We start from the raw sequence: 26737 nt of genomic DNA on the forward strand, positions 1-26737 counted from the left end.
TTTTAGAGCTTGTCTTCTTTTTATTTATTTAATTTATTCAAGTGTAGTTGATTTACCATGTTTCAGGTATACAGCAAAATGATTCAGTTTCCTATGTATATATTCTTTTTCAGTTTCTTTTCCATTATAGGTTATTACAGATATCGAATAGAGTTCCCTGTGCTCTACAGTAGGTCCTTGTTTATCTGTTGTATACAGAATAGTGTGTATCTGTTCATCCCGAACTCCTAGTTTATCCCTCCCCCCTTTCCCCTTTTAAACCATATATTTGTTTTCTATGTCTGTGAGTCTGTTTCTGTTTTGTAAATTAGTTCATTTGTATCCATTTTTAGATTCCACATATAAGTGATATCATATGCTGTTTGGCTTTCTTTGTCTGACTTACTTCACTTCGTGTGATAATCTCTAGGTCCATCCATGTTGCTGCAAATGGCGTTAGTTCATTCTTTTTTATGGCTGAGTAGTATTCCATTGCGTATATGCACCACGTCTTCCTTATGCATTCCTCTGTTGATGGACACTTAGGTTGCTTCCGTGTCTTGGCTATCGTGAATAGTGCTGCTAAGAACACTGGGGTGCATGTATCTTTTCGAATTAGAGTTTTCATCTTAGAGTCTATCTTCTTCTTTTGTTTGATATTTATTTATTTGGCTGTGCTGGGTCTTAGTTGTGGCATGCATACGGGATCTAGTTCCCTGACCAGGGATCGAGCCCAGGCCCCCTCTACTGGGAGCGCAGAGTCTTAACCACTGGACCACGAGGGGGTCTGAGTCTATCCTCTTGGTATTTTCTCCTTTAGTTTTTACGCTGAGTGTCCTTACTCTGAGATACACATTCTTCTATTGCTTTTATCATTTCTATTTGCTAAACCTGGGTTCACGGGTCCCGTGGTGTGAGGGGGCACTGCCACGGCGCGTGCCTTCCCGGGAACGTGCTCTGCCTGGTGCCTTTGAGTCTGGGGGCCGCTGCTCTCTTCCCTCCCCCCAGCCACCGGCCCGAGGGCCAGGGTCACACAGACTGTCCCCGAAGCTCTGGATGCATTTTACAGGCCAGTGCACAGCTCACTGCTGCCTTGCCTCTTCCTTTCCTAAGCTCCCTGGCGACTGCCATACATGCTCTCTTCCAGATGACCCATGTTATTGCTTTTTCCAAAGAAACGATTTTCGTCGTATTTATCAATTTTAGCTTTTTTGTTTGTTTTCGGATTCATCGCCTTTTTCTGCTGTCTGTGTATTTCCCACCTCCCTTCCCTTATTTCCTGAGCTTTGTGGCTCTTCCTCTCACGTCTGAACTTTCCATCCTGCACGTGTATCATCATTCCCTTCCGTCAGGCAGAAAAGCATTTAGGGCCTCAGGCTTCTTTCTCCATCGGGGACCCGTTGAACAGAGAAAGTTGCGCTGTCTCTTTTCTGAAGTGTCTGTGTAAATTTGATTTGCTCTTGGACTTTAGGGATATTGAGCAGAGTGTTTTAAAGGTTCTAATTAACATGTGTGTGTTGGGGGGGCACCTCATTTTATTCCATTTGGTCAGAAACTGTGGCCCTAAAAATTTCTGCCATCAGCCTTCACGGGTGGTGAATGGAGCAGTGACGAACACGTGCAGTGGATTCTCCTGGGGCCGAGAATGTGTGGGTTCAGAGAATACGTGGGTGGCATCTTCCTCAACCCCCTCTGCCCTCGTCTTCCGATCTGTCTGGAAACTCCGTGACCTGGGGCGGGGATGGGGCTGGGGGGAGGGGTTCCAGCCCCCACTGGAATCCGCTTCTGTCCAATTCTTTTTTGTCTTTACAGAAAACAGAAACGACCACATCCTAACTTTGTCTTTTGGTTTTAAAAGGTTGATGCCTATTTTAGATCCATTGTCAACACTGGCCTTTTTCTACATGAAGCAGCCTGGCACCCTCAGCTCCCGGGATGAATACCGCACCCCTGCCTTCCCCTCTTGTAACCTTTTCCTGACAGCATCTCTGTTCCTTGTCACTTGCTGGCCGTGCCTCTTGGAAACCAGCACCAGGTGGTTTATGGTCTGACCTTGAACGGTCAAGGGCAGGCTCTGACGCAAAGTCCTGACGCTCGGTGAGTCCTGGGGCCCCGCAGGGCCTTGTCTGAGGGTCTGCACTTCGGCAAAGCTTTCGTCTTGGACAGCAAGCCTCATCTGACAGCAGCGTACCCTGCCTCGGACGTGGGGCCTCCCTCTGCCTCTTCAACTTTTCTTTCTTTTTTGATGTTTCCTCTTTCTCTTCTGTCTTTTACCAAATAGGGACTATGGGCTTTTGTGGAGTGCGTGGGATTTGGAAGGAATATATCCTATTTTTCTTCTGGTGTTCCCTGACGGACCCCGACGCTCAGAGCTTTATTCATCGTGAAGGGTGATCCTCAGGGTGCCCGGGGTCCGCGGGGATGCGCCACTTCCTGCAGTCGCACTCGGTCGCGCCAGCAGCCCCCTGCCGGGCAGGGTCAGGCTCAAGGGTAGCTCTGACGGAATGTCCTCACAGGCCCGTGGGGCCTTGGGTTTCTCAAGCCACCTCGACTTGGGGTTTTGCACCTTGAGTCCTGGGGCGGGGCTGCCATTAGATCTGGGGAGAGTGCAGCCTCGGGGCCGTCGGGGTGGCAGGGAGGGTGCCGCAGGTCTGGGCTCGGGTGGCCCAGCTGGAGCCCACGCCCCCCTCCCTGCTCTCGGATCAGCTGTCCCGGCCGAGTCGGGGCCTCACATTCAGGAGGGCGGCCCGAGCCTGCCCTCCCCCAGAGCGGGACCAGGCCCGCAAGCCCTTCCAGGCACGCAGAGGGAGCCGAGGCAAAGTATGCCGCTGGGGCAGCCGGGGACCCGGGCACGGGCACTGCCCTGCGCCGTCCAGGGGGCCGGGCCCCAGGACGACACCCAGAGGAGGCCTCGGTCTGTGAGGCCCCGCCATGATGGTTGCGGCATCGGGGCCTCCGATGGCCAGTCCTGGCCGCCGGGCATGTCCGCTGGCACCCCTGCCCGGGGCCGAGAGGAGGGCTGGCTGCAGGCTCCGCGCTCCGAGCTCCCAGAGTCACTGTGTGTGCAGGCGTCCTGCCCCTGAGGGGCCGTGGGCACTGGGGCTGGGGCGGAGCCGGGCGCGGCGGGAGTCTCAGTGCTTAAGGGGGAAGGGGGAGCGGCGACACCCCTCCAATGGCCTGTGGGTCTTCTTGCCATAACCAAGGTGCGCTCCCCACCGCGTGGGAGGATGCTCCAGCTGTGAGCGGCACCGGGTCCGCATCCTGCCGCTGCCGGGGCCCCGGTTTCCGCAGGCGAGGGTCGGGGTTTGCCTGTGGTTGCTGTGACTGTTTGGGGTCCGTGGCCACAGGAAAGGGCATCGAGCTGCTTTTGGAGGGCCTTCCCCACCCCTGGCGGGACTGGCCCCCCCGCCGGCTACGTGCACAGCTGGGGCGCCTGGGGCGGGGGCTCCCCGACCTCTACTGGGCGCAGCCTCTGCCTCCGAAGTGGGGTGCTATCTTGAGGCCGACTGGGCCCGGCGGCTCCCGGCTCAGCCGGGGGGGCCAGTGAGCACGCGCGGGCCTCGCGGGGCGTCCGGCTGCGGGCTCTGGGGCAACACGAGGCTTTCACAAGTGGGTGGGCGTGGAGTAAACTGAAAGCACCTTCCCAGCTCCCGCTCTGTGACCCCGGAAGCCAGAGCAGGGCGTAAGTTCTGCTTTTGACCGGAACAGGAAAGAAAAGGGAAGGGGTCTGTTCTGTTATGACACTTCTAGCTCCTGGTTACAAGCTTGGTGGGGACCGGGGTGCGGGGTCACCCCCAAAAGACCGGAGAGTGGGGCTGGGCGGGACCTCTAAGCACTGGGTCCCCCCATGGGACCCCCTGGGACCCTCCTCCACCCCAGAGCCGCTGGTACACATGCAGGGCTATGGGAGAGCAGAGGCGAGGGCAGGACCCACCTCCAGGTGCACCCAGAGCCCACAGGCCACGGCAGGGGCCACATGGTCTTCGCTACAAGTGGACCTTGGGTGGGAGCATCTGCCGGCCGAGCACCAAGCAGTGTGCTGGGGAGAGGAGCTGGCGTTTGCAGGTATTCAGGGTGAGCCTGTTGATCCTGGTTGCGGATAACCCCCCCCCCTTCCTGCCTGCTGCCTCTGGTTTGCTGGCAGCTCAGCACCCTCTCTGCTCTCTTGGCGTCAGATTAAAAGGCAGCAGCCCTACAGGTTCTCACACGTGGGGGCTCGCGGGCCCACGAAGCGCTGCCACCCCTCCCGGGAGCTGGCCTGGAGGACGTTTGCTGCTTTGGGCCCAGCCTGGGTCCCTTGGGGCACTTCCGGGGGAGGGTGCTGCTTCCACCTCCAAGACCGGAGCTCCAGCGCCAGGCCTCCAGCCCGCCCCCACGCTCTTGCCTCTGGGAGCATCAGGGCCAGCCGGTGGTGGCCCAACACCCTGTCCACGCCTTACCCCAGGCCCAGCAGGTGTGGACGAAGAAGAGCTCAGTAACGGTCACCTAGAGCTCGTGGCCTCGGGCACAGCAGGTGATGGCTCTGCGGGCCCTTCTGTTGTCAAACAGCCCAAGTTCGAGTGCCTGACGCACAGTGAGGCCAAACAAACCGAAAGAGCGGAGTTTGGAGCAGAGAAAGGTTTATTGCAGGGCCGAGCAAGGAGCCGGGTGGCTCAGGCCCAGGAAACCCCGAGCTCCCCAAAGGGTTTCGGCAAAGCGTTTGTAAAGGCCAGGTGAGGGAGGGGGGTCGCAGGGTATGCGATCAGCTCGTCCACAGTTCTTTGATTGGCTGATGGTGAGGTAACAAGGCAGGGTCACAGAGGTTCACGTTATCAGTCCTTAGGCTCCAGTAGGTCTGGGGGCTACACGTTCATGGTCATTGTGCAATTAACTTCTCCCATTTGGTAGGGGTTTAGCATCTGTGAAACAGCATAGGATGTGCATCAGGTACCATTTGTTCGTTATCTGGGTACTTCCAGGAGGAACTAAAGATTCTGTGACCGCCGTAGGGCTGATTTACTGTTTAAATTCTTACCAGTTCTCCTGGCCCAACTGAAAGTGTTCACATCCTTTCAATCGTTAATTCTCCAGCCAGGCTTTTGTGAGTCAGGGGAGGCCTGGGAGACTAAGCTTTTCTACAGACAAGAGGCAGGCAGAGGATGTGGGGAGAGGGGTCTGTCCCAGGCAGGCCCCAGATGTCCTGCCCGATTACACATCCTCGCCCAGCGGGCAGCTGGCACAGTCCTGGCGCCGGTAGGTGCTCAGAGTTGGCTTCTCTTCCAAGTCCTGGTTCACCCCCCTCCCAGGAGGCCTGGGCCGGCCGAGTCTCTGCTCCAAGCTCAGCTCAATTCACTGAGGACTCGGGGCCACGAAGGCCACGCGGGGCCCTGAACCGGAGCGCGCGGCACCTTGGGCGCGCGTGTGTGTGCATACGCGTGGTGAGTGTGTATGTGTGAGCTTGTGTGCGTATGTCACTGTGAGGAGACCCACTCCCTGCTGGTCCTCGGGGGCTGGGGGCTCAGCTGCGTGGAGTGCACGCAGCCCCACTCAGCCGTCCTCTCCCGCTGGCCGGCACAGCCCCATTGAGGGGGATCGGGGAGACTGACCCGTTCTGGCTACGCCCCAGCGCTGAGCACCCCTCGGCAGCAGGGACGGCCCGCCCAGCACTGCGTCTCTAGGCCCAGGGTCTGGGGTCCCAGGCCCAGTCACCGCCCCCTCCCCTCCACAGGACATGCTGCGCCAGCGCCCCCAGCTGCTGCTCCTGGGGAGCCTGCTCGCCCTCCGGTCTGGTGAGTCCCGCGGGGATAGCTCCTCATGGGAGGAATGGGACCCGCCCTGGCACCCTCCTGCCCCCAAGTCCCCTGGTGGAGGCTCAGGAAGGGCCCTGCTCTGCCGCCCTCCTCCATTCCCCCGCCCACCGTGGGGCCCACCCTCCTGGAGGCCGCTTCCCCTGGGGCCCCGGTCTCCTCCCTCCCTCCTGGTCCTCTCCACCACCCCGTTCACACCCCAGTCCCTGGAGGGCCTGCTGTCTCTGTGGGGGTCGGCCAGTGCCTGCCACAGGCTACGCCCCCCAGCCTGTCTCCTCTCCCCTAGTCCTTTCCCAGGAGTGCACCAAGTACAGAGTCAGCACCTGCCGGGACTGCGTTGAGTCAGGGCCTGGCTGCGCCTGGTGCCAGAAGCTGGTAAGGGCCTCACTGAGCGCTGTCCGCCGCCCCGAGGGGCCTCGCGCCTGGCCTGCCCTCCCCCCTTCCCTCCTCCCGGGCTGGACCTTCTTCTCTGCCTCTGGAACTGCTGCCTCCAGGAGTGTCAGCACTCTGCTTTCTAGTGGAGCAGAAGCAGCCCAGGGACACGGTGCTGTCAGAGACAGACAGGCAGACTCAGCATGTCCCCAGGCAGCCTGGCGGAGGCAGACCGGAGAGTGAAACCGCTGGGTCTGGACAGGTGCCGCCCGAGCCCCAGAGGCAGGAGCCCTGGCCAGAGACAAGGCAGAGACGCTTGCAGCAGGAAGGCAGCAGCTGCCGCCCGCCCATGTACCCCGCTGTCCGCTCCCAGAACACGGAGCACTGGGGAAGTTCCCTGCTGGAAACCTGACTCTCTGCTGTCCTTAGTTACTTCATATTTAACTTGTGAGACCCTCTGGGAAGAAAGGCAAAGGCCAGGACGTGGGGTAGCTCCACCTCCTCCTGGGGAGGACCCCTTCCCTAGGGACCCCCAGATGCTGACCACGCCCTCCTCGTGGGGGTCCCTGAGGTTCTGACACCACAGGTCTGTTTGGAAACACACACACGCACTCATATTATTTCTTTCTCAGTTGTTTGAGGGTAGGTTGCAGACGCAAACCCCTTTGTCCCTTAATATTTCCAGGGACTTTGCCGAGAACAAGGTACTCACTTACAAAACCACAATGCATTTATCAAAGATTGGAAATTTAACCTGGTGCTTTACTCTGATCAAATTTACACACCTTGTGCAAGTTTCTCCAATTGTTCCAATAATGTCTTTGATGCCACCCCCCCCACTCCACACCCACCCCACTGGCCAATGTTATAATCCAGACCCACACGTTGCATTCAAATGTCTCTTTATCTCCTGGAATCTGGAACATTCGTCAGCTTTCTTCGTCTTTCACATCCTTGCCATTTCTGAGGAGTTCACGGCAGTTTTGCAGAATGCCCCTCCTACGGGTTTGTCTGGCCTCCCTCTGATTCAGCCCAGGGTGTGCGTTTTTGGCAGGAACCCCGTGCAGGGCTCCTGTTGTCACTCCGTCCTGATACTGGGGATGCAGCCTGGACCACTCAGCTGAGGTGGCGTCTGCCAGGCTCTCCACCATGACGCCACTATTTCCCTTTTGCAATAGTAAGTAATTTGTGGGGAGATACTCCGAGGCCAGGAAATACTCTGCTTCCCATCAGGCTTACACCCACTAACCTGAGCATCTGTTGGTGTTGGCTGCCTGAATCAGTTCTCACTGGGACGGTTGCAAAATGGTGACATTCCTGTTCATTACTCCTTCTAATGGCTTCTAATGTAAGGAGGAATTTTTCCTTCCCCCAACCTCCCTCTCTCTGTCTCTCTCATCGGTGTAAACCCGTAGATGTTTATTTTATTCAGTAGCTTATAAGCTATCACTTTCATTTTGCCATTTTGAAGCTCGAAGTGCTCCCCGTTTAGACTTTGGGAGCCCCCAGGCTGGCCCTGTGTCCTGTTAGCATGCCCCAGCATCACTTCCTGAGCTCTCTTACTCTCTGGGATCGGCAGAGCTCCAGGCCTGTCTGCACTTTCCTCGCCCCCACTAGGGACTCAGACATTTCTCTGAGGGTTCCTGGTTCCCCTTCATGAGGAGCCAGCCTCCCAGCATCCGCAGTACACTTCCCCATTTTCTTAATCCTACGATTCACAGAAAGTGGTTACAGAGTTGCTACCTGCAGCACTGCAGGGGGGAATCGGGTGTGGTCTGTGTTGTCTCCTCTTGTTGGGGTGCGGTCATAGTGCCGGCTTAAAAAGTCCGTCCTCAGGGTGAATTCCTCCCTTCCCTTTCCTGAGTTTGTCATAGCATTTGAAATGCAGTCGGGTTCAATTGTTTCCCAGTGGATTCCATTTTAGGGGTTTCTTCCCTCTCCATTCCTGTTAATTTTCTTTCTGGAGTACTCAAAGCATTCATAGGCTTCCGAAAGCGAGGACAGTTCAGAGGCAGCTCAGGAAGCACCGCCCCTCTGCTGGCCCCGCCCCGGCGCTGGGCACGCCCCCTGCACCTGCCTGGTCTCCTGCCGGCGGTTGCTCTCTCGAGCCTTCTTTTGTCGGAGGAAGCCGAGAGCAGGACCCTCCGATTGCGGCCGCTTCTCTCTCCCTGCCGTGTCCACATCCAGGGGGCCTTCGTGGGGGGCACAGTGGTCACGAGGGAAGACCCAGGACCCCCACGCTCCCCTCCGGCCTGTTTCCTTCTGAGCTGCCTGGCCCAGAGCCCTGGCCTGTATTCCGGATCCGCGTGGTGCCTGGGGGATGACACGTGGGCCAAGAGGGGCGCTCGCGTCCCCTTGGAAGGGAACCACTCCCTCCTTCGTCCGGTGCTGCTGACGCTGCCCAAGGGCCTGAAAACCCTGGGCCAGGTGCTCCGTGGGCCGCGGAGAATCCCCGTGGCTCCACCTGGGGCTGGAGCCGTTGGTTCCTGAGTCGCCTCTGCCCGCTCGCGGGCTCTCCTGGGATGCGAAGCCTCGTGAACAGGTCCTCTGGAGGCCGCCCAGCCCCTGCCTCGTCCCGCTGCCACCGGGACTCCTGACTTGAATCCGGTGCAGATGAGGGGGTCAGCTTCGCACAGCATCCACAGTGTGGGCTCCCATCTTTTCTCTGCCCCTGACCCCTGACCCCTGGCTCCCCCAGAACTTCACGGGGCAAGGGGAGCCTGACTCCACTCGCTGTGACACGCGGGAGCAGCTGCTGTCAAAGGGCTGCGCGACGGATGACATCATCGACCCCAGGAGCCACGCCACGACCCAGGAGGACCAGGTGGGGGGCCAGAAGCAGCTGTCCCCACAGAAAGTGACACTCTACCTGAGACCAGGTAGGCTTGGCCTCGGCTGGGGGTGAGCCAGCCCCTGATGGCCACGTATCCCATGTGTCCAGGTCAGACAGCCAGGTGGGCTGGGCGAGGCCCTGGGACTGCTGGGAACCAGTCTGAGCTCTTCTCTCTGCCCCGGGGAGGGTGCCCCCAAGAACCCCGTCTGCGGCTGGTGCCTAGTCTCTCTCTCTTTTTTTTTTTTTTTTGCGGTACGCGGGCCGCTCACTGTTGTGGCCTGTCCCGTTGCGGAGCACAGGCTCCGGACGCGCAGGCTCAGCGGCCATGGCTCACCAGCCCAGCCGCTGTGCGGCATGTGGGATCTTCCCGGACCGGGGCACGAACCTGCGTCCCCTGCATCGGGAGGCGGACTCTCAACCACTGCGCCAACAGGGACCCCCCCCAGTTTCTCTTTTAACCCTGAGTTCTGTGTCCTTTTTACAAGGGAGAACAAACCATCTGGAAAGCACTCATTTGTCACACTCTCAGAAGGCCAGGTACTCTTGGCAAAGTAAAGGCTCTGACAAGTCCTGCAGCCAAGGAACCCCAGTAACCACTTAAATCAGGGCTGCCCACCTGACTTGACCACGGACCCAGGTTCAGGACATAGCTCCCTGTTAGCGCTCTGAGAAACGCCCTTCAGGAAGGCGGCGTGGTGGAGCAGCGGGGGGTGTGGCGGGCGGGCCTGGGCAGGGCTGGGGCGGCCACACGTGGGAGCTGGTACTGGAAGGTGGGCCAGGCAGAGGGGACTTGGTTCGGAGCTCGAGTCCTCACGTCTTTGTCCAACACCAGCTGTGTGCTAGGCACCGTCCCGGGAGCTGGGGACACAGGCTATTCGTACTGACAGATAGACAAGTAATTACAGGTACACGTGGTGATTAAGACGGCGAAGTGCAGAAGCCAGCGGGATGTGGTTGAGGAAGGGGGGTATCCCCAGGATGGCCAGGGAGCCCTTGCTGGGACGGGACGGATTTGCCTGCTGGCTGGTGGTAGAGAAGGCCTTGCCGGGGAGATCGAGGGAGATCCAGGTGGATCTGAATTTCAACAATGCCAGATAAACAGCGAACACTTTTCAGTATCTCTGTGCCCAAATAGTCTTCTATTTGGGAATGTGCTCGTTATCTGAAATTCGAATCTGAGTAGGCGCCCTGCATTTTACCTGCAGGCCTCAGAGTGTGGGGGTCATGAGGGTCCTGAGGCCTGCAGGGGGCACCAGTGCCCCCGAGCCCTGCTAGATGAGGTGGCCTTCACTCTCCCGCGATTCCCAAATCCCGCAGGTCAGGCGGCTGTGTTCAACGTGACCTTCCAGCGGGCCAAGGGCTACCCCATCGACCTGTACTACCTGATGGACCTCTCATACTCCATGCTGGACGACCTCATCAACGTCAAGAAGCTGGGGGGCGACCTGCTCCGGGCCCTCAACGAGATCACCGAGTCCGGCCGCATCGGTGAGCTGTCCGCTCCCTCCTCCCCTGAGCCCCGGCCAGCCTGCTGCCTGCACACACCCCAGGCCCCCACCCTGGGCACCTCTGTGCCCCCACATCCTGAGGGCAGGGCACCAGGGCTCCAGACCTAGTGTCCCTGGTGCAACCCCCCAAGGGCCACCTTGCTTCCTCCCCGCCCCCACCCCCACCCCCGCTGCCCTCTGGCATGAGGTGGGGAAGCCGGGGCTCACAGCCCGCCCGACCCCTAGGCTTCGGGTCCTTCGTGGACAAGACGGTGCTCCCCTTCGTCAACACGCACCCCGAGAAGCTGCGGAACCCGTGCCCCAACAAGGAGAAGGAGTGCCAGGCCCCGTTCGCCTTTCGGCACGTGCTGAAACTCACCGACAACTCCAATCAGTTCCGGACGGAGGTCGGGAAGCAGCTGATCTCGGGAAACTTGGACGCCCCCGAGGGTGGGCTGGACGCCATGATGCAAGTCGCCGCGTGCCCGGTGAGGCCCCTGCCTGCCCTGCTTTCTCCAGACCCGGGGGCCTCCGTCACGACACCCACAGATTCCACCATTAGCAGCTTGTGACCCTGTGCAAACCTTCTGAAGCCTAAATACAAGGAAATGGTCCTGTTAAGGAAGACCCCTGAGCCACCTAACCCTGGCGGTTCCTGCAGTAGAATCACCCCTACTTCCAGCGCCCCTCGAGGAACAGAGGGCGTCCTGGCCAGGCCCCCCGACAGTCATGTGGCTTAAGTGTCGGGGCCGGCCGTCCCCACCACATGGTCCTGTCCCGCCGCTGTATTGTGACGTGTTGCAACACATCGACCCACGTTTAGCCGCGCAGCCCTGCCCCCTTCACAGACTGGACCCCAGCCCTCCAGCCCCTCTGCTCCCTGGGAGCGCCGTCCTGCGTCGCAGACACACATTTTCATTTCTGTGTGACGTCACAGTTCACGATGCGCGTGTGCCCTGGCTCTGTCACCTCCTCATCACGGTGTCCGTGGGCTCCTCCCTCTGTGTTTGCAGTGAGATAAACATTTCTAAGTACTTTTTCTTCTTTGGGAGTGTCCCCTTAGGAAGTGGTCCCAGGTCCGAGCTGACTGGGCCACAGAGTATGCAAATGGAAACATGCATTCCTGTCCCTTCGGTGTCCCACGCATTCACCTGGGCATCTGGGAGCTTGTCGTCCCACAGACACTTGTCGGGCCCCCCTGGGCGCTGGGCCCTGTCTCTGGTCCTCCTGCCCCCCAGAAAACCCAGGAGTGGGGGGCACACAGCCCCGAGGCGAGCACGGCAAGCTCTGCCTTGGCCCCCCCCATCTGGGGAAGCTGAGGCAGGTCACCCTGCCCTCTCCTTGTCAGGAGGAGATCGGCTGGCGCAACGTCACCAGACTGCTGGTGTTTGCCACGGATGACGGCTTCCACTTTGCGGGAGACGGGAAGCTGGGCGCCATCCTCACTCCCAACGACGGCCACTGCCACCTGGAGGACAACATGTATAAAAGCAGCAACGAATTCGTGAGTGTGGCGGTGTCTTGGGGGGCGGGGGGAAGGTAGGCTCACTGCCAGCCCGGGGTCCAGAGGGGTGGGGAGGGGCCCTCGCTCTGGGGGAAGCACTCGAACGGCACCAAGAGGTCAGAATTCTCTGGTCCAGGGCTGCTGTGAGACGATGCTCGGCACCCTGGAGTCGTAAAGCCCAGGCACTGCAGAGGACTTTAGAGATGTGACCCTTGGGGTCCTCCACCTGCAGCCTGCAGACTGGAGGTGGGTGTTGGTGGCAGCTCTCAGGGGCCCACCGACTGGGACAGGACGGATGTGACATCTGAGGCTCCGGTGAGCCTCTGCCCGAAATCGCACACGTCGTGAAGTTGTGAAAATGGGTGCCACTGTGCTGGGGGCAGCGTCTGAGATGCCGCCTCCCGGAGAAGGCAAAGGCGTCTCGCCAGCGCCCCACAGTGCGGACACCGCAAAACGCTGCTCACCACTCCTCCGCTTTGGGTGTCTGGGAGCGGCTACTGGCCACTGGATTTCTTTTTTAGTGCATTGATCAGGAAGCACTTCTCAGCTTTTAATATTTTCTTGAGTGTATTTCAATATTGTCAGTTTCCCTTCTAATCCCATCATCTTACGCGTTTGCGAGCGTTTGCGAACATCATTGGGAACAGGCCCCATCACAGCAGGAGGCAGGCGGAGCCTCTGCGCCCTGGGCCATCACTTCTGCCGACAGGATCGGACAGGCAGCTTGGATGGCTTGTCCCCAGCCTTGGGAGCCATCTGACCGGGGGTGCCCTCTCTAGGACTACCCATCGGTGGGCCAGCTGGCACACAAGCTGGCAGAAAGCAATATCCAGCCCATCTTCGCTGTGACCAAGAGAATGGTGGCAACGTACGAGGTAAGCGGGCTTGAGCAATCCGGCAGGAAGAGGCGTCGCAACTGGATGGTGATCAAATCCAGGGTGACCACGGCCTGAGTTCTGCTTCCAGGCTGGGTGCGTGGGCTGTGGCCACGCAGCAGCCCCGAGTTTCGGGGAGTGAGCGCTGCTGCTGAGGAGCTGAGGCCGCATGACACTGACAAGTCCTTGCACTTCAGTAATCGTGGTTTTGCCTCAACGAAACCCTTTGGGTCTGCACACCCCGTTTTTCACGTCAGGGAAAGTTCCTTGTTTTGTGTCCACATACGTTTGCAGATCAGCACTGTTCACACAGTGTAAGGTGTACGCAGGAGGGCTCTGGAACCCCCAGCGCACGGCTCAGTGTTGCGAGGAAAACACCCCCATAACCAGCAGGCGCCCGGGCCCCCCAGCAGCTGTGACAGCACTTCCTTCACGGCTCAGGAGACCTGGGTCTGTCCCGACTTTTCTGAATTGCTGTTCTTACTAAATTTTTCTGTGGCGTGGAATTCTCGTGGGGAAGTTTCTTTGTCGTAGAGCGTTTCTCATCCCTCCTCCTTCTCCCAGTCACTGTGGGGCTGTTTTAGTTGCTGTGCTCTCATCTGCCGGGCTCAGCGTGGTGGCCTCTTGCTGCGATGGGCTGGGAGCGCCTCCCGGCCCCTGTCCTTCCCTAAGTCCCGGTCCCCTTCCTGCTGAGGCCTGTGGCCTGCTGTGCCTGTGTGGGGCGTTTGCCAGTGGGGCCAGCCGCGCCTGCCATCAGCGTTCCCAGGGGATGCCGAGGGAGGAGGGGCGGGTGTCCGGAAGACCCCCCGGGGGCTGGCAGTGGGTGTTGGCCAAGCCACAAGGACAGCAAGGCTGGTGGCCGGGTGCCGCTGAGAGGCCACCCACCCACATGAGCTTCCCGAGCGCTGGCAAGTCAGGGCCTCGCAGCTGCCGTGTCCCTGACCGTGTTCCGGGACGTGACAGTCTCCTCCTTGCCAGGTGGTAGCAGGTCCCAGTGATTTGCTATTAGGGGCAGGGATCGTGTCCCAGAAGGTAGTGTGGTGATGGGGTAGAAGCTGGAGACGGGAGACTCGGACCCCAGGCCCTGCTCCCCAACAGCAAGGACAAGGCCCCGGGCAGGTCCCAGGCCTTTCTGAGCCTTAGCTTCCTGACCCCACTCCCGGGGCTCCTAGCGAGGGGGGGTCAAGGAGGCCCGAGTCTGTATGGGCAGCTTACGCTGGACCCTCCTCAGTATGTGTCTCTGCACCGAATGGAGAGCAGGTGGCCGGGGGGGTCCCGAGGCTGAGGAGGAGAGGAGAGGGTGGCAGAGGCCGGAGGTGGGGTGGCCAGGCTGTGTGTCCTTGTGAGCTTTGTGGAGGAGCCTGGACTCCATTCTGGGGCGTCACAGCAGGGCTTTGTGGCAGGACGTGACCCACCCTTGGTTCTGCAAGACAAAGTGATGATGCAATTTCCCGTGAAAGATGGGCTAAACTAAGGGTGGCGGGGACACAGATGTTCCCTGGAGGCTGCCCCAGGCTTGTCTGCATGACCTCGGGCTCCGGCCTGCCCACCCCAGAGGTGCCGCTGGACCAGCCGGCCCCGCCTGCCAGACCCAATTGCCACGATGTTGTTTAACACACAGCCATCGTGAAAGTTAGATTAGGTCAGCTCACACGCTCAGAACACATCGCTTGCTGGTTTTGTGCCACATTTCACGATTACCTGTGCCCTTGGGTTGTTTGTGCCTGTCACATCTGCGTGATGGGGTGACATCTTTTTTTTTTTAATAGACTTATTTATTTATTTATTTTATTTGGCTGTGTCAGATCTTGAGGCACGTGGGATCTTTCGTTGCAGCGTGGGCTCTCTAGTTGTGGCGCACGGGCTTAGTTGCCCCTTGGCGTGTGGGATCTTAGTTCCCCGACCAGGGAGTGAACCCGTGTGCCTTGCATTGGAAGGCGGATTCTTAACCGCTGGACCACCAGGGAAGTCCCTGGGGTGGCATCTCACCATGGCGAGGCACACCTTCCCGGCTCTGCCTTCAGTGCTGGGAAATCAACAAGGGTGGAGTATTTCTACTGAGGAAATCGGCAAACGCTGCAATTCAGGGTGCGCTTCCTGAGAGCCAGTGGTTAAACGTTTGCCTGCACAACAGTGGACCACGTGCTGTGTTACCTGAATACAGTAAGAAATCGGGGGCAGGGTTGTCTGAGCCAGCTCGCAAGCAGGAAGGAAACCCTCTGGGGTGTTACTACAAAACTGGGTGGATGCTGAGGTGTCCTGGTACCAGGGTTCTGGCCACGCCCACCTGTCTTCTTCCCTGACAGAAGCTCACGGAGATCATCCCCAAGTCTGCAGTCGGGGAGCTGTCAGACGACTCCAGCAACGTAGTCCAGCTTATTAAGAACGCCTACAACGTAAGTGCCCCCCGGGTAGTCGGCCAAGACGCCGCCCCGCTGCAGGCCAGCAGGAGGAAGGTCTGGGGAGGAGAGCCCCTGCGTTCTGTGGGCCATCCTCGGGCACTTCCCCAGGGCAGCTGTCCTCCTCGTTGACGGTGTGGTAGGTGCCACCCCAGGCCCTCCGTGCCTCCCCTGGGACACAGGCATCAGGCCCTCTTCCAGCCAAAGGGTCTGCTGGCCTTGCGAGCACAGCTCGCTGGGAGCACCCAGTAAGCACTGATGACACTGCATTGAGTCAGAGCCCCACTGAGGCAGCTCCGTTTGCTGCTCGTACCCTCCTGGAGCCCTAGCCACCCCCACCCCGAGCAGGCCCTCCCACACTCCAGATGCTGCCCATGGGGGGGCTCTGTCTTTGCACCGACGATGCCACCTTCAGTGAGTGGCTCATTCACCTCTCTGTCTCTCTCTATCTCTGTTTCTCTGTCTCTCTTCCTGTCTGACGGTCTGTCTCGCTCTCTCTCATTCACTTAGACAGTTTTTCCAGCTCCCACCCTGTGCCACCCACTGGGGTTTCAGTGGTGGGTGGACGGTCAAGCTCCCGTTCTTGCAGGGCTGTGACGTGTCTCCACGTCTGTCCCTTCCACTGGCCTGTCTCGGGGGGCGTGGCATGGGGTGCAGGACCCGGCACCCGTGGAGCTCTCAGTGGACACACGGGTGGAGGGAGGGGGATGAGAGGCGTGCTGGCCATCGGCCGGGAAGGGGCGGGAAGGGCCAGGGACAGCGGGATGAGCCTGAGCACGGTGCTCTTTGCCCACAGAAACTGTCCTCCAGAGTCTTTCTGGATCACAACACCCTCCCTGACACCCTGAAAGTCACCTACGACTCCTTCTGCAGTAACGGGGTATCGAAGGTGGACCAGCCCAGAGGGGACTGCGACGGCGTCCAGATCAACGTGCCGGTGAGGCTCCCTCCCGGCCTCTGGAAGGGGCTCCCCCAGGGACAGCGAGGGAGGGTGCACCCCGGCACACGGCTTCACAGGGACCAGCAAGAGGCGGGGTCCAGTCCACCGCGGGTGCAGTTCCTTCCCTTGAAAATCCACACACACTGTTCGCGGCCCGGTGTACACCGGCCGTCGCGAGGACGGCAGCGCCCCCTGGGGGCAGATGCCGGGTACAGCGCCACCCGCCTAAGAAGGGCGTTCCTTCTACACGGGGCATCTGCTTTGCTTTGATTTTCGTGTTTTTGTTTTTTGACAAACACATTAAAGCAGGGGCCACACAAATGATTATAAACAGGCACTGAGTTATGTCCCTGATATTTTTAATTTGTCGTGATCAGAACAATTAAACTTTTCCTTTCTCCAGCTGTGAATTAATATTCAGCAAAATACTTGCTTTTATTTCTAAAGGACATCGGAATTCTTTCAGCTCTGTGACTTACTAAATGTGTGGGACTTTTTAGTGAAATGTGTCCCCCTCATACGCGGTGATCCAGACAGGAATTTATTCAGTCTTGTGACTGATTGCTTACTTCCCTGATGTTTCTGCTCTGTCTTCACGTACGGGTTGGAGATTCACTCACGTCGATTTGCAGTGAGGCTTGCCGTGGCCGAGCTGGTGCCCCCTGAAGCTCAGTGCTGGCTGAGCAGCAGTGCTGTGTGAGTGGCGGGGACTTTGCCCTGCCCGCTCGGTTCCCCTTGGGCTTTCGGGGTCAGAATACAACCCCACATGCAGAACCTAGGACTTCCTGTGCGATTTTGGCATCTTAGCCTCCAGGCTTCGGGACAAAATACATGGAGAAAATATACATCATTTACAGAGTCATTCTAAAATTCTTTTAAAGGGATGTGAGATTAAAAGTATTCTAGGGCTTCCCTGGTGGCATAGTGGTTGAGAGTCTGCCTGCCGATGCAGGGGACACGGGTTCGTGCCCCGGTCCGGGAAGATCCCACATGCCGCGGAGCAGCTGGGCCCGTGAGCCATGGCCGCTGGACCTGGGTGTCCGGAGCCTGTGCTCCGCAACGGGAGAGGCCACAACAGTGAGAGGCCCGGTACCGCAGAAAAAAAAAAGTATTCTAAAGACATCCCTGCTCAAGTCCAGGCCACAAGAGGATGGTGGGGGGGAGGGGGAGCTGCAGGAGGGCTGGGGGGCATGTTCCAGCATCTCTGACTCTGAGTTTCCAACTCGCAACCTCTCTTCCGTCATCTCCCCTCCCAAGTCCTGGAACCACCTGGAGTGTCCATGTCCTTCCCTCCCCCCACCGACATGCACTCCCCTGGGGGCCCAGCAGAGGCGGTCCCCTCCATGCTTGGGAGCCCAGGACGCTGACCCTCACCCTGCTAGGCCGTGCCCTTGTCCACGCTGCCCAGGGAGGAGGTGGGAGCAGGGTTGTGTGCCCGGGGTCCAATGTTCACCTGAGCCCTGCTTTCCCACTACAGATCACCTTCCAGGTGAAGGTCACAGCCACAGAGTGCATCCAGGAGCAGTCATTCGTCATCCGGGCGCTGGGCTTCACGGACACGGTGACTGTGCGGGTCCTCCCCCAGTGCAAGTGCCGGTGCCGGGACGCGAGCCGGGACCACAGCCTCTGCGGCGGCAGGGGCTCCATGGAGTGCGGAGTCTGCAGGTGCGGCCGCGGCCCCGCCTCCCGCGCAGGCGCGCCGCGGCAGAGCCCGCGCGGGAGGGCCCTGACCCCACATCTCCCATGCAGGTGCGACGCCGGCTACATAGGGAAGAACTGCGAGTGCCAGACGCAGGGCCGGAGCAGCCAGGAGCTGGAGGGAAGCTGCCGGAAGGACAACGGCTCCATCATCTGCTCGGGGCTGGGGGACTGCATCTGCGGGCAGTGCGTGTGCCACACGAGCGATGTGCCCAACAAGAAGATCTACGGCCAGTTCTGCGAGTGTGACAACGTCAACTGCGAGCGCTACGACGGCCAAGTCTGCGGGGGCGAGAGTGAGCGCGGGGGACAGACCAACCGGCGGAGCCTCAGCCGCCCCTGCGGCGGTTGCGGGGGGCGGCTCGGGCTGGGGCTCGGGCGGGGCTGATTCTGCGGGGGCCCCTGTCTTCCAGAGCGAGGGCTCTGCTTCTGCGGCACCTGCAGGTGCCACAACGGCCACGAGGGCTCGGCGTGCCAGTGCCTCAAGTCTACGAAGGGCTGCCTCAACCTGGATGGCGTCGAGTGCAGCGGCCGCGGCCGGTGCCGCTGCAACGTGTGCCAGTGCGACCCCGGCTACCAGCCGCCCCTGTGCCTCGAGTGCCCGGGCTGCCCCGCGCCCTGCGCCCGCTACGCGTGAGTATCCCGCTGCCCCGCCCGCCTCGCGCCTCCGCGGCCCGGGAAAACCGCCGTCCGGCCGGACCCGGGGTGCGGGGCGCTGAGGACGGCCCCGCAGCTCCGGGTGGCCCGGGCCCCGCGCCCCCGCCCCTCCTGCCCGCGGTCACGCCGCGCCTCGCCCGCAGCAACTGCGCCGAGTGTCTGAAGTTCGACCAGGGCCCCTTCGCCAAGAACTGCAGCGCAGCGTGCGGGGAGACGAAGCTGCTGCCCAGGCCACTGCCCGGCCGCACGTGCAAGGAGCGCGACTCCGAGGGCTGCTGGATGACCTACACCCTGCTGCAGCGCGAGGGGCGGGACAGATACGACGTGCACGTGAACGACACGCGCGGTGAGCCCGGGTGGGTGGGGTCAGGACCGGGTCCCCGCACCGCTCAGCCCGCCGTGCGCCCTGCTCCGGGGCGGCCGGCTGTCCCGCAGGGGCGCTTCCCGGAGCGCTGGCGTTGAGCGTGGCCTGGAGCGCAAGCCCCGAGAGCCGGCCCAGGGGACCATTGGGGCCGCCGGACCCACATCCGGCCCTGGCCCTGGAGGGGCCCGCGGAGCCGGAGCCGGCTTCCCCAAGGGCTGCCGCCCGGCTCGCCAGGGTCCCAGAGGCTGACTCTGTCTTCATAGGTTCCCGGGACACGGGGTGGGGACACATGAACCGGTTCCCAGGGGTAAAGACGCCGGCGGGGCGTGTCTCAGAGGTCAGAAGGTCTCTCTGAAGAGGACGCTTGTAGCTGAGACCAGGGGATGAGAGGGTCAGAGGTGCTGGGCTGGGCTCTTACTGGGCCCCTGTGAGGCCGGGGGCGGGGGCGGGGTGGGAGGGGTTGGACTTATGTCTCTTCCCAGACACACCGGAGGGCCAGCCGGCTTTCAGAGGAGTGCGCTGTGCTCTCACAGGCCGGGCGCAGACCTGGGAAGGGCCACTGCCCAGTCCGGGCACTGAGCAGGGCGGGGTTGGGGTCCTGGGGGCGGCGTGGACAGAGCCTGCCCTTGGATGGAACTCTGGGCGGGATCAGGAGGGTAGGTCAGTGTTGAGGAGGTAGGTCGAGTGGACAGTGGCAAAGCGTGTGTGGGACGCGGGGACTTAGAGTAACATACCCACGAGGGGGTGGGCTTGAGGGTTACAGCAGCAGCACGGGGAGCCGTGTGGACACACCAGCTCTCGGTACCCCCGCCCCTTTACTGCTCAGAGAGGCTGCGGGGGTGGGGCACAGGCCGCGAGGCCGGCCTCTGGGGTGAGCGCAGCAGACGTGGGACAGCAGCCCACCCCGGGGACCTTACAGGACTGAGACCTGCTCCCAGCTCCCCTCCCCACGACAGGACCCCCAGGAAGGCAGATAGAGCCCAAGCCCTTTGTCTGTTACCAGGGCGGCAGAGCCCAGCCTGCTGGTGCAGACAGCTGTCCCCGGGTGTTTTAACAGGCACGTGTGGGGTCAGGTCTGGCTTTGTGCGCGCTGGCTAAGTAGTTCCACTTCTGTGAGGGAGGAAGGTTCCCTGGAGAGGCCAGGATGGTGCGGGGGGAGTGCCAGCGAACCTCAGTGCCCACGAGCCGGGCAGACGGGCTCACGCTGAACATCGTGCCTTGATCAGGCGCTGCGCAGGCGTGCTGCAGTCCAGAGCCTCCCCTCCCCCAAGCTCAGGGGGAGGCTGGGTGCAGCCCCTCAGGCACTGGGACCCCACCCCCCTCATTCCCAAGGCTGCTGCCATTGGTTCCCCTGGGAATGCCTTTACGAGGAGAGTGCCCACCCCTAAACTGTGATCCAACGTGGGTTAGGCTAGGTTCCAGTGATTGGGTCATTGGCTGTCCAGGTGGGAGGCCAGGGTCTGGCCCTGGTTACTTACTGGCCACCTCGGCCCCCTTTCCTTCTCCATGAACAAAGGGCCTCTCAATTTCATTTGGAACCACACGGCCTGGCCTTGTGCCCAGCTCTGCACCCTCCCTGGCTGGGGGCCGGGGCCGGGGCCAGGGCCGGTTTGCTCACTGCCTGTCACTGAGAGCCAGCAGCGGAGCGCCGACACCGTGCAGGGACGGGCGGGCCTGACGCCCCCGCGTGTGTGCCTCTTTGCCTAGAGTGCGTGAAGGGCCCCAACGTCGCCGCCATCGTGGGGGGCACCGTGGCAGGCGTCGTGCTCGTCGGCCTCCTCCTGCTGGGCATCTGGAAGGTCCTGACCCACCTGAGTGACCTCAGGGAGTACAAGCGCTTCGAGAAGGAGAAGCTGAAGTCCCAGTGGAATAACGTGAGTGGCCCCGGGGCCCCACAAAGGCGCGCCTCCCACCTCTGCGGCGAGGGCACGCCCACGGGAGCCGAGCCCGCCTCAGCCCACCCTCGCAGCTCATCCCCGGAGCCCAGCTCCTTCCTCCCTGCGCTGACAAGTCTCGCTTGCTTTTCTCACCAGGACAACCCCCTTTTCAAGAGCGCCACCACGACAGTCATGAACCCTAAGTTTGCTGAGAGTTAGGGCTGCTTGGTGAAGACGGGGCCTCCTGCGCCGCCCAGGAGGAGCGCCCCATGCCACGTCCCCTCCCGCAGGCCGCCCGTGACCCCGTCGCCCGGTGGACTCGGCTGGCGACACTTGACGACTTCACCACTAACGGAAAGTCCACCGTTTTCCTGCCCCCAGAATGACAGACGCGGCCAGATAATGCTAGGGATTCATCAGAAGGGCCAGCCTCCCCCTTCTGACATGAGTGACTTTTGATAGCTCGCGTCCCATAAGGTTAGACATGTGTTGTCCTTTGTAAAAATTAGCACTGCGGTCTGATGAAAGGTGGTACAGATTTATTTATATGTGAACTTCTCAGAGTGTAAAATTACATCCCGTTGATCATGCTGCGCCCAGTCACGTGTACAGAAAAAATTAATAACCCTTCCGCAGGGGCTTCCCGGGGCGCCGCGCTCTGTGCCCCACCTCCACTGCTCTTCACACACTCCGAGGGTCCGTGTAGACTTTGGGCCATGGCTCAGGGTTCTCTTTTCCTCCTTCCTCACCTGCTGGCCGTGCACGCCCCTCTCTGTCCCTGTCCCGGCCCCACCTCCTAGGCAGCTTTCAGAAGACAGGGGACGGCCCCAGCAAAGGGGTCCCCCTGCAGAGCTTGAACGGGGCCGAGGCAAGATGGGAAAGTGGGCGTCTGTCACGCTCTCGGCTGTCTACACCCACCCTTGGGTGATGAGTGGGAGAGAGTTTAAATAAGTGTGTTTCTCACGGGCTGTTTCCCGGGGTGACCTGGAGGTCAAGGTGATCAGGTGTGATGGTCGTAGGTGGCAGGTCGCAGCGTGATCACCTAGCCGTGTGCGTGTCTGCCAACCTCTGCAGGCTCCGTGTGGGTCAGGGTCCGGGTGTGGCCCGTGAGGGTCCGTCAGGGTGGGGCGGTCCTGGGTCCCCAAGGAAAGGGCTCTATTCCGGTGTGTTAACATCCTCTGCAGCCCTGGCGATGCTGCTCTTCCCTCACGTTGCACAGACCTGAGAGGCGCAGACAGATGTGAGCGCGGGGTGCATATCTGTGAATATACATTCACGTGCATAGACATAGTTTCAGATGCTATTTCCCCTTATTTTTTTCCATAAAATGTATAACTTTTTATTAAAACCCCAGCATAACTCTTTATTAAAAACACATAACACATCAGTTCAGGGCCTTCCCTGGCGGCTCAGTGGTTAAGAGCCTGCACTTGCACTTCCAGAGCACTGCCTATGCCCGTCTCTGTGCAGAGAACAGTGTGCAGAAGCAGAGACCCTCACTGCCCTCCTGGAGGTGCACAGAGGGTAGCCTCACAGCCAGTGTAAAATGGTACACGATGCCCACTGAGACGGAAAAGCACGTGGTCCGGGACTGAGAGCGAGGTTTGAAAAAATAAGAGTGACCATCTGCCCCTCTACACTCCCGCAGCTGATAACTTTCACTGCTGCTTGGTCCCCTGCAGGGGGGAAGCTCTGCCTTCCCTGCTCGAGCCCACTCGCTGCTGCTTGGATGCCAGCACCCTGTCCTGTCTCGTCCTGTGTCGCCTCATCCCACCTAAGGCCTCTCACGCCTCTCCACCCACACACCACGTGAGGACTGTGGCCAAGGCCCACGGGCGCTCCCGCCTGTTGCCCATCACTCTAGCACCCCTGGCATCCGTCCTTCCTGCCTGTCCATAAACAAGCGGGTTTAAAGCAGAATAACCAACGGCTAGCCTTCTACCACCTTAGTGGTGCCGCATCCTTCCACACCTAGGCCAGGAATCAGGCTCTATTTTTCCAAAACGTTAAAACCCAATTGAACAAAATGGAATCACTTGCAGACAGCGTTGGGCTGCAGGTCATCCAGTCTCCCCACCCGGTAAATGTGGATGGCTGTGCACGTTCCTAGCCTTGACCCTTCCCTCCATGACCCCCGGAAGGCGAGCCCCTCCTCACACGTGGTCTGCAAGCCGCAGGTCCCCACTCCGGTCCCAAGCCCTTGCAGACGCCCCTCCCCCCCGCCATGTCGCACAGGCACGTCCAATGGAGTCTCGTACTCTCCCCCAAACGGCTCCTTCCTCTGGGGTCCCCTGCGTGCAGTCCCTGTGCCCTTCCTGTGCATCCGCGTCCACAGACACGTAATGACCATATTTCCTCTGTTACAACTGGGGTGCAATTCCCTCCTGATGCCCCTTGGTCCCCAAAACTCCAGCTAGACGAGTGCCCTTCTTCCTCCGGCAGCACAAGCCCGTGGACCAGAGAAAACGTCCTGAGCCGCACCCTCCAGCTTCGGCGGTGTCCTCATTCACCTTCTGGTATTTTTTTTTTTTTTTGCGGTACGCGGGCCTCTCACTGTTGTGGCCTCCCCCGTCGCAGAGCACAGCCTCTGGACGCACAGTCTCAGTGGTCATGGCTCACAGGCCCAGCCGCTCCGCGGCATGTGGGATCTTCCCGGACCGGGGCACGAACCCGCGTCCCCTGCATCGGCAGGCGGACTCTCAACCACTGCGCCACCAGGGAGGCCCTGGAATATCCCATTTTTTGTGGGTGGGGAGGGGCACGCCTGTGGCTTGCAGGATCTTAGTTCCCCAACCAGGGATGAGCCCGTGGAAGCGCGGAGTCCTAACCACTGGACCGCCAGGGAATTCCCAAGGGACGTCATGGTTTTAACCCTCAAAGTCCCTTAGCCCGGGAAACCCTGAAGTCTGGGCAAATCTGGACAGTGGGCCATCTCTGGTACGTATGTTTTTCCCACACAAACAAGCAATTAACTCAGTTCTCTGAGGACACTGGCCAGACTCCCACAGATTTAACTCCATTCTGACACCGTCTGCCTGGAGAGCTCACAGATTAAGGGCTCAGTCCCACAAGACCACCCCCGTCCCTTGACCATCCCAGGTTGTCGTCTGTGCTTCTGACGGACCAGCTATAGATCAGAGATTCGGTTCATTTGCAAGAGGGGTTCGCAGAACTGGAAAACAGTTTACTCACGAGATTACCAGTTTAGTTTTGTCATAAATGAACAGCTAGATGAAGAGGTGCACAGGGCAGGGGATGGGGAAGGGGCACAGGGCCCCCAAGCCCTCTGAGCCCACTCTCCCCCTCACTGGAAGCTCCCTGAACACGGTGCTTCTGGGTTTCTATGGAAGTTCCATTATACAGGCGTAGGCATGGTTGAACAAAGCACTCCAGCCCCTCTCCCCTCCCTGAAGGCAGGGGACGCAGAGGAGACTGCAAGTTCCCCAGGCAACCAGATCTCATCCACAGCTGCTTTCCAAAGGTCACCACACGAACAAACTCAGATATGCTTGAAAGGGGACTGTTACGAATAACAAAGACACTCTTGTATCACTGATTACTTGGGAAATTCCAAGGGTTTTAGGAGCTCTGTGCCTTGAACGGATGAAGACGAAATGTATATTTCTTATTAATCACAGTGTCACACCACCCTCTGGGCCCCCAGCAGACCTGCGAGTGGGCACATCTGGAGGGCATCTGGCTTTGAGTCCGCTGCTTTTATTTGAAATTCTAACTGCTGAGGGCCTTTTACTGTCTGGGACCTGGGGCTCTCCACCTGGGCAGTTGAGCAACTAGAACAGTGGGTGCCTTACTGCCCTTGCAGAGTAGCACTTCCCAGCTCAGGGTCCTAGCAGCCTGTGCCTGGGGAGCTTTAAACAACCCCTCGCCCACCAAGTTCTGACTGCCTTGCTGGTGTGTGCGTGCGTGTGTCTGTCTGTCTGTCTGAGAGCACTGGCATTGCCACTTTTAAATGGACTTCAGGTGATGGCAGCTGAGGTTGAGACCCCGCTGGCCCAGAACCACGCTTCTGAAGGGCTGGTTCAGACAGCAGGCTCAGCTTCACCAGGCGGGGCCTGGCCCCCGACCTGCTGAATGAGAGGCTCTGGGACTTGAGTTCCACAGTTGAGTTTGCCAAGTCCTGCAGGTGATTCTGTGACACTCTATAGTTTGTGTATAGTTACATGAAGCAAGCAAATGGAGGCCTAATCCTGGACGTAAGGGTGCCTCTGTGCATGGGGGCTGCAGGTGCTGTGAGTGCAGGGGGTGGTGCCCCCTCAGGAGAAGGCTCAGAGGGCGCTCCCCTCCTGCCCCACCCCACCCGTCCACCCTGCCTCTCACTGGCTGCATGACCTTGAAAGAATTAAGTTTTCTGTCTTGTCAAAGTGCAGGTGAAGGGGTCACAAGAGCCCCCTTCCCCGTCCCTGAGAGGAAGTGCGTTGAGGGTCATGACTGCCCGCGTGGGAGGGGGCAGGTGGCAGAGTTTTCTGTGTCTCAGTCCAGGGCAAATCCCTGGGCTCCAAGAGGTCCAGCCTGGCAGGGACCAGGGAGCCCTTCCCAATTGCAGCTCCCCTTGGAGCCATCCTCATACCCTGGGTGCACGCACGGTGCATGCATCTCTTAACCCAACCACAGAAAATGGGCTCTGGCCTGTCGGCACAGTCCTCTGCTTCTGTCCATCCCTCCCGCTGCCCCAGAGCCCCGCTGCCCCTCCTCGGCCTGAGAGCACCCACAGACCTTTCCAGATCCCTCCGAGGCACCTCCAAACTCTGAGGCCCTCAAGTGCACCCTTTGTCCTCAGCTGAGCTGCAAATGAGCTCTCTGCAGTGTTAATGATCACGGTGGTTAAAATGTGACCGGCCCAGGTAGACGCTTCGATCTGTTTACACAGCCTTTCTGGAAGTAATCCTTTAACTTACTAAAGAATGTACTAACAATGATGAAAAAATCAGATGGCACACTCAACCACCAAATAAAAACAACTCAGGTGAAAGGCCCAAATTGTGTGATTCCCATATGCACGGTCCAGGGGCGGGGGCCCCGGAATTCCAGAACCAGCTGGGCTCAGGCCTCAGCCCACCGTGGCCCGTCTACCCCCGGACAGCCCTGTCCATGGTGCTGCCGTTGGGCACTCCTCCTAAGTTAACACCACGAACTGTATCAAATCTCATCCCTTAACCACTGTTCTGGAAAGACCATACATTCTTTTTTAATTCCAGATTGCAAACAGAACACTCGTATGTTTCTCTGGAAAGTCACTGTATTTCGTATTTCTCATCCTGTGTGGTTTTGGGTCTTTCCTATCAGCTTGAAGCTCTTTGACAATCGAATGTGTCAAGTTAAATAATGCTGTCCCGTCCTCCCCCTTTTCAAACAGGGACTTGGGCTCTAGTTACTGAGTTGTGTTTTTTTGTTTGTTTTTGTTTTTTTGTTTTTGCGGTACGCGGGCCTCTCACTGTTGTGGCCTCTCCCGTTTGCGAAGCACAGGCTCCGGACGCGCAGGCTCAGCGGCCATGGCTCACGGGCTCAGCTGCTCCGTGGCATGTGGGATCTTCCCGGACCGGGTCACGAACCCGCGTCCCCTGCATCGGCAGGCGGACTCTTAACCGCTGCGCCACCAGGGAAGCCCCTGAGTATTTTTTGAACTTCCTCATTGTCGAATTGTCCCACAGCTCAGTTGTATTTTAAAATGCCATTGCTGATGGCACTCTTTGAGATGCAGTAGCGTTCACTGTGTCTTGGTTAATGTTTACAAATGTCCAATGTCCTTCAAATGCCAGTACATGGTTGTTGTGTGGTTGTTACGATGAAACAATGTTGCTTTCTGGCGCCATAGTTCTAAGCCCAGGCTGGTATTTTTGTTTTTAATTCCAAAACTTTCTTTTTTAAGAAAACTTTTTTTAATTGGCGTCTAGTTGATTTACAGTGTTGTACCAATCTCTGCTGTACAGACAAGTGACTCAGTTATA

At 59.3% G+C, this 26737-nt stretch overlaps 1 protein-coding gene across 4 annotated transcripts in view; it reads left to right on the plus strand.

Annotated features, from left to right (window-relative positions):
- The window catches only part of ITGB2 (integrin subunit beta 2), a 39274-nt gene extending 17904 nt beyond the window's left edge, over window positions 1-21370 (plus strand). For 2 of the 4 annotated variants that reach the window (XM_060297697.1, XM_030835595.3), the window contains 15 exons: window positions 5687-5747; window positions 6052-6140; window positions 8836-9016; window positions 10288-10458; window positions 10704-10945; window positions 11806-11961; window positions 12741-12836; window positions 15143-15232; window positions 16032-16172; window positions 17653-17840; window positions 17925-18169; window positions 18287-18506; window positions 18674-18876; window positions 20602-20768; window positions 20928-21370. In XM_060297697.1, coding sequence (XP_060153680.1) covers window positions 5690-5747; window positions 6052-6140; window positions 8836-9016; window positions 10288-10458; window positions 10704-10945; window positions 11806-11961; window positions 12741-12836; window positions 15143-15232; window positions 16032-16172; window positions 17653-17840; window positions 17925-18169; window positions 18287-18506; window positions 18674-18876; window positions 20602-20768; window positions 20928-20990 — 2310 coding nt within the window. In that variant the 5' untranslated portion in view covers window positions 5687-5689 and the 3' untranslated portion in view covers window positions 20991-21370. Of the gene's footprint in view, window positions 1-3882; window positions 4054-5686; window positions 5748-6051; window positions 6141-8835; window positions 9017-10287; window positions 10459-10703; window positions 10946-11805; window positions 11962-12740; window positions 12837-15142; window positions 15233-16031; window positions 16173-17652; window positions 17841-17924; window positions 18170-18286; window positions 18507-18673; window positions 18877-20601; window positions 20769-20927 lie in introns of those variants that run through there. The other 2 variants (XM_070045408.1, XM_070045407.1) reach the window with 2 other exon arrangements.
- Window positions 21371-26737: the final 5367 nt, after the last annotated feature.

This window comes from Globicephala melas, chromosome 4 (assembly GCF_963455315.2).
Source record: "Globicephala melas chromosome 4, mGloMel1.2, whole genome shotgun sequence".
Lineage (NCBI taxonomy): Eukaryota > Metazoa > Chordata > Mammalia > Artiodactyla > Delphinidae > Globicephala > Globicephala melas.